Source organism: Pagrus pagrus, assembly GCF_965226575.1.
Source record: "Pagrus pagrus genome assembly, chromosome: 8".
Taxonomy (NCBI): Eukaryota; Metazoa; Chordata; class Actinopteri; order Spariformes; family Sparidae; genus Pagrus; species Pagrus pagrus.
This window is the reverse complement of record NC_140192.1, coordinates 11887014-11893832: the sequence shown is the minus strand read 5'-3', so window position 1 is coordinate 11893832 and position 6819 is coordinate 11887014. Positions and strand designations below refer to the sequence as shown.

At 40.9% G+C, this 6819-nt stretch overlaps 1 protein-coding gene across 1 annotated transcript; it reads left to right on the top strand.

Moving 5' to 3' along the window:
- Positions 1-390: 390 nt before the first annotated feature.
- LOC311260771 (zinc finger MYM-type protein 1-like) lies at positions 391-4541 on the top strand. The gene is made up of 4 exons (XM_084358978.1): positions 391-606; positions 1714-1806; positions 1893-2045; positions 2147-4541. The coding sequence occupies exons 1-4, from the start codon at positions 522-524 to the stop codon at positions 4417-4419; spliced, it is 2604 nt and encodes an 867-aa protein (XP_084215104.1). The 5' UTR covers positions 391-521; the 3' UTR covers positions 4420-4541.
- Positions 4542-6819: the final 2278 nt, after the last annotated feature.

Below are 6819 nucleotides of genomic sequence, written 5' to 3'. Positions count from 1 at the left end.
TTGACTCTAAATTTCTCCCAGACGTGGTCCTATACTGGCTGAACGAGACACAGCAGTCCCCATTGGATTCGGGTGAAATTTGTATTTTTGGTGAATATTTTAGTGAAAATCTGCCATTTTTCATGAAAACCTTGGCCGATTTTTTCAATAGCTTCCAGGTCTTTGGACCGATTGACTCGAAATTTCTCCCAGACAGAGCCGGCCCGAGGCATAAGCGAACTAAGCGGCTGCTTGGGGCCCCCTAGTGGCCAGGGGCCCCCAAGCAGCCGCCGAGAAAAAAAAAAAAAAAAAAAATCAATTTAATTTTTTTAATTTTTTTATACTCATTAAATAAATTAAAAAGTGACCGAAATGAATGAATGAATGAATAATTCAAGACAAGATGATTCAGATTTCATGATCAATATACCTGCTGTGTCTGCCAGCATTTGAGTCATGCGCAGACACCTGGCTGGCGTGAATAGCCAATTCGCACGCATAGACACCGCATTAAGTTCAGTCGCGCTCGGTAATGTTAAGCCATGTCACAAAAAAGGACATATCCCTCTGGTGCCGAAAAGAGAAAGAAGAAAAGGACCGAGGAGGAGAAAAAAGAGCAAGACAAAGGTATGTTTGCATGGTTATTTACAGTATGTTTTGTGCTCACTTGAGGTAACAGCTCTAGCTATGACAGCGGTTAGCTAGCTAGCTAGTTAACGTCGTCATGACCTTATAAGCGGCTTATATGAGATCGTGGCGTTAACTAGCCAGCTAGCTTCTAATAAGCCATCACCAGAGCTACATCCCTGTCGCCATCAACAGTGAAATGTCTCCCATTAATATACATTTATCTAGGTGTATTTAAGATGTCAAGGATATTGGGAGTGTTTAGGATGTCCAATCAAGCATCATGTACCTATGTGCTAGCTAGCTCTAGCTGGTCTTATGTTGTAAACTAAAGTTAGCTGATTGAGGTGGACTTTAGCACTAGCTACATGAAAACGTAGCTGAAGCAGGCAAATTTACCACATCTCCTCCGAGGGATTGTAGTCTGATTTCATACCGGAAAGCGTTGAGAGTTAGTTTAATACTGTTTTATAATGTGATAGTGGAAGGTCTGAATCAGACTTAAACCGACATCTCGACTCGTATTCGTCGCGACGACTACGTGCAGAGATGTCGGTCAAGTGGAGGAATCACCGAAGGTGAACTCAAGCGCGCTAGCCAGCAGGCTTAAAGCCCAGGCTCCCACCGCACTGACTAGAGCAACTCTTAAGGCATCAGTAAGTCCGACACGCACAGCTATGCTATGGTAGCTGCCTGGCATCTGTTACATTATGTAACAGATGCCAGCTACCATAGCTATGTAACTTACAGCAAAGATGAAGCACTATTGTGCGCTCTGCTCTAAGATATTTGGTTAAAGTACAGTTATAATGTAACATGTTAATGAGAGATGGCGTATTGGTCTTTATGAGAAAATACCATGTTTGGTGGGTATTTTTTTTTTATTCCAATTTTATTAATATGGCGAGTGATATCATATAGCGGTGCTACCCTTATAATTATTAGGCTGCAGTAGATCACCATGTTAAGTGTTCCCCATACTGCAATTATGCCTCATTTGAAAATGAATCATCAGGTGTGGAATTGCTTGTTGATGAATGTAAGTAATGATAGCAAAATAAATTCATTCTTCTATCAACTATGCACTTATGCAATGTTATTTTTCAGGAACACTTTTGAAGTACTTTGGAGCACAACCAACAAGACCTGCCCCTGATGTCTCATCAAGTGTCAGTGCCTCCACAGCTGATGATACAGCAGGTGAGGTTTTTCTGTTAATGCTTGCCTGTTAATATGACATGACACATTTAACATAGCCTCTTATTTTTTTTGGTTTATCATTGCAGGTTCATCCACTACAGAGTTACAGGCACCTGAAAGTGAGGAGCAGTTAACAGCACCTGAAAGTGAGGAGCAGTTAACAGCACCTGAAAGTGAGGAGCAGCTACCAGCACTTACGTTCACTGATACATCGGTTTCAACCTCAGCCGGCATGACAGGTCAGTTAATCTCACAGTTTTTGTTTTGTGTTGGCTTACTGTACTGTAAAATATCCTGTGTTATGTTATAATTCTGTTTTATTAATCTAATGTCCCTACAGGTCCTTCTACATCTGCACCCACTGCTATAGATTTCCCATCCACTCCCTCAACAAGCTCCAGCTATCAAGACAGAGCAACAGCTCCTCCAATTGACCCAGTTGAATGGTCAGCGGTCCTGTCTGACTCAGAAAGGACTGATCTGGTAAGAAGAGGTCCAGTGCCAATAAGTGACACCTTCACCTTCCCCAAAAAAGCAGATGGACGAAGCTTTCACTATCACTATACACACAGACAATTAGTTAATGGGGAAAAAATCAAGAGAAGCTGGTTAATTTATTCAAAGAAAAATGATGCGGTTTACTGCTTCTGTTGCAAATTATTCTCGAGAAAGTCCACAAAACTGTCAACAGAGGGACAGCGTGATTGGGTAAATGTAGGTGCTTTGCTGAAACAGCATGAGAATAGTCCAGATCACCACAATAATATGGTGAAGTGGAAAGACTTTGCCCTCCGTCTTTCTAAGGAGAAGACTATTGATGCAACAGAAATGGCACTTTTGGAGGCAGAAAAAAATCGTTGGAGAGATGTTGTCATCCGTTTGATTAGCATCATTCAGTCTTTGGCAGAGAGGAATCTTGCACTTAGGGGGTCTGTCGATACTTTGCATCAGGACAACAATGGGAACTTCCTGAAAGAGGTGGAACTGATGGCAAAATTTGACCCAGTGTTAAAAGACCACATCAGGCGAATTGATAGTGGAATGCAGCACAACTCATACTTGGGAAAGACTATCCAGAATGAGCTGATAGAGTGTATCAGTGACAAAATAATCGAGGTAATGGTGTCAGAAATCAAGGAGTGCAAATATTATTCAATAATATTAGACTGTACACCTGATGTAAGTCACCGTGAACAGATGTCTGTTGTGGTGCGCATAGTCACTCTGGGAAAAACACCAGAAATAAAAGAGCACTTTTTAGGTTTTCTGATAGCTCCTGAATCCACTGGCCTGGGTTTGTCCAATCTAATCCTCAACAGGCTTGAAGAATTGAACATCCCTTTTCAGGATTGTCGGGGGCAGTCCTATGATAATGGGGCTAATATGAAGGGCAAAAACAAAGGTGTGCAGGCTAGGCTATTGGTTAAAAATCCGCGAGCTTTTTATGTGCCTTGCAGTGCTCATACCCTAAATCTGACCGTCTCAGATGCAGCTAAAGCATCAACGGATGCCTCTTGTTTTTTTGGAAACGTGGAGAAAGTGTACAATTTGTTCGCTGGGTCCACTCAAAGATGGGCCATCTTACGGAAGTATGTTGACCTCACCCTCAAGTCCTGGAGTGAGACGCGCTGGGAAAGCCGCATTAAAAGCATTGAAGCGTTGCGCTACCAGGCAGAGAAAGTGAGGGAAGCCCTGCTAGAAGTAAGAAATAATGCGACTGACTCTGTAGTGGCAGTTGAAGCCAACTCCCTTGCTGAAGAAATAGGTTCATTTAGATTTCAGATTTGCTGCGTTGTCTGGTTTGACATCCTGTCTAAAATTAACATCACGAGCAAGCTTCTGCAGTCAACCAACATTCAGCTTGATGTAGCTGTTAACCTTGTCCATAAGAACAAAAGCGAACTCCTCACTTACAGAAAAACAGGCTTCTGTGATGCACAAACATCTGCAAAAGAAATGTGTGAGCAGATGAACACTGAAGCAGTGCTGAAAGAGAAGCGATTGCGCTCTACAAAAAGGCACTTTGCCTATGAGGCTGCAGATGAGCCTATAGCGGATGCTATGAAGAGGCTAGAGGTGTCCTTTTTTAATGCTGTAGTGGACTGTAGCATTAAGTCTTTGGAGGATAGATTTAAGTCTCTAAGTGAGGTTAAAGAAAACTTTGGAGTGCTGCTCAATTTCAGGGAGCTAGATCAAGAGGTTCGGAGGGACCAGTGTAAGCTTCTTGGGGAAAAACTCTCTTGTGGAGAGGAGGCTGATGTTGATGGTAGCGCACTGGCTGTAGAGATTGAGAGTCTTCCTGAACTTCCCCAAACTAGGATGACTGCCCTTGAGCTTCTCACATACCTCTCACAAAATGAGATGTGTGAGCTTTACCCAAATCTTTGGGTAGCGCTGAGGATAGCCTGCACTCTGCCTGTGACAGTTGCCTCAGCAGAGCGGAGCTTTTCCAAGCTCAAATTGATTAAAACATACCTGAGATCATCAATGGCCCAGGAAAGACTAAGTGGACTTGCTGTTATTAGCATTAATAACAAAATTGGCCAAGCAATACCCTACGATGATGTCATCAGTGACTTTGCCTCCAGAAAAGCTAGGAAGGAAAGATTTTGAGGACAGTTGCACTGTATTGAGACAGTTTTCAACAAGAATTGTCATTGTTGAACCCTTGCTGTTATTATGTTTCTGATTTCTCATTTTTGTCATTATTTTAACAAATAATTTATTTGATATGTTTGTTTTTAGTTTTTAGTTTAGTTCCAAAGAGTTAGTAAAAGAGTAAAGTAAAAGTTAAAAGTTTTAAAAGCAAAAGTGGAATACTGATGCACTTTCATTATTTAAGTATTTATTTTGGAACATTTTATTTTTATTATATTAATGTTTGTCTATTTTGGTTTTATTTTGTAGTTGAAGATTGCTCATTTAATGCACATTTGCAGATCTGTTCAAAGTTTGAAAAAAAAGTAATTAAACTGATATAGTGGACTTGCTGTTATTAGCATTAATAACAAAATTGGCCAAGCAATACCCTACAATGATGTCATCGGTGACTTTGCGTTCAGAAAAGCTAGGAAGGAAAGATTTTGAGGACAGTTACACTGTATTGAGACAGTTTTCAACAAGAATTGTCATTGTTGAACCCTTGCTGTTATTATGTTTCTGATTTCTCATTTTTGTCATTATTTTAACAAATAATTTATTTGATATGTTTGTTTTTAGTTTAGTTTCAAAGAGTTAGTAAAAGGGTAAAGTAAAAGTTAAGTTTTAAAAGCAAAAGTGGAATACTGATGCACTTTCATTATTTAAGTATTTATTTTGGAACATTTTATTTTTTATTATATTAATGTTTGTCTATTTCGGTTTTATTTTGTAGTTGAAGATTGCTCATTTAATGCACATTTGCAGATCTGTTCAAAGTTTGAAAAAAAAAGTCATTAAACTGATTTACTTGTTTACAACAAATTCAATCTCTGCTGTTGTATTTTGTCATTTTTCAATTCAAGCTCAGCAAACCACACTTAGTGCTTCATTTTTAATATGAAAGTTTAAAATAAATGTGTGATTTTAGTACCCTCTGAGGTTAAAAGGTGACTGGTTTGGTCTTAATAACAACTATATTAATACAGGGGTCTACCAAGCCCAGGGGGCTCAGGTCTAGAGGGGCATGGAGCCCCAAAACATTTGTTGCATGTGAGCAAGGATGGATTACTGAATGAGCCTACCGGGCCCAAGAGGTCAAGGGGCCCTGAAGCACAAGTCGTTGCGTGAGGTCACTACCTCAATAAGTCAAAAAGCAAAACAAATTTAGGTATTGCCCTTCTCCAGCTGGCCCTCCCAAAACTGCACCAGAATACAGGAAATCACATCTACCAAATTCAAAATTTTCTGGGGGAGGACCCCCAGACCCCCCTTTACCCACTTGCACCCACTTTCGTACAAATAAGGTGTGTGTGTGTGGGGGGGGGTCCTTATGTGTCTGTGCTCAGGAGGAAAGTAGTTCATAATTCATCACTGTATTAATACAATTTATTATATAACATTATAGTTTGACATTTGTGTCAAAAATTGTCACGCACAGGTGACTCTGCGGTGGTGGGGGGGGCCCCCAAATCAAATTCTGCTTAGGGCCCCCAAAAGGCTTGGGCCGGCACTGCTCCCAGACGTGGTCCTATACTGGCTGAACGAGACACAGCAGTCCCCATTGGATTCGGGTGAAATTTGTATTTTGAAAACCTTGGCTGATTTTTTCAATAGCTTCCAGGTCTTTGGACCGATTGACTCGAAATTTCTCCCAGACGTGGTCCTATACTGGCTGAACGAGACACAGCAGTCCCCATTGGATTCGGGTGAAATTTGTATTTTTGGTGAATATTTTAGTGAAAGGGGGCCATTTTTAATGAAAACCTCGGCCGATTTTTTCAATAGCTTCCAGGTCTTTGGACCGATTGACTCGAAATTTCTCCCAGACGTGGTCCTATACTGGCTGAACGAGACACAGCAGTCCCCATTGGATTCGGGTAAAATTTGTATTTTTGGTGAATATTTTAGTGAAAATCTGCCATTTTTCATGAAAACCTTGGCCGATTTTTTCAATAGCTTCCAGGTCTTTGGACCTATTGACTCGAAATTTCTCCCAGGCGTGGTTCTATACTGGCTGAACGAGACACAGCAGTCCCCATTGGATTCGGGTGAAATTTGTATTTTTGGTGAATATTTTAGTGAAAGGGGGCCATTTTTAATGAAAACCTCGGCCGATTTTTTCAATAGCTTCCAGGTCTTTGGACCGATTGACTCGAAATTTCTCCCAGACGTGGTCCTATACTGGCTGAACGAGACACAGCAGTCCCCATTGGATTCGGGTGAAATTTGTATTTTTGGTGAATATTTTAGTGAAAGGGGGCCATTTTTAATGAAAACCTCGGCCGATTTTTTCAATAGCTTCCAGGTCTTTGGACCGATTGACTCGAAATTTCTCCCAGACGTGGTCCTATACTGGCTGAACGAGACACAGCA

Bases quoted from the DNA above. Each gene is read 5' to 3' on its own strand.
- LOC311260771 (XM_084358978.1), top strand. From the start codon at position 522: ATGTCACAAAAAAGGACATATCCCTCTGGTGCCGAAAAGAGAAAGAAG. The intron at 607-1,713 runs GTATGTTTGCAT...GTTATTTTTCAG, and splicing joins GAAAAAAGAGCAAGACAAAG to GAACACTTTTGAAGTACTTT. The intron at 1,807-1,892 runs GTGAGGTTTTTC...TTATCATTGCAG, and splicing joins CACAGCTGATGATACAGCAG to GTTCATCCACTACAGAGTTA.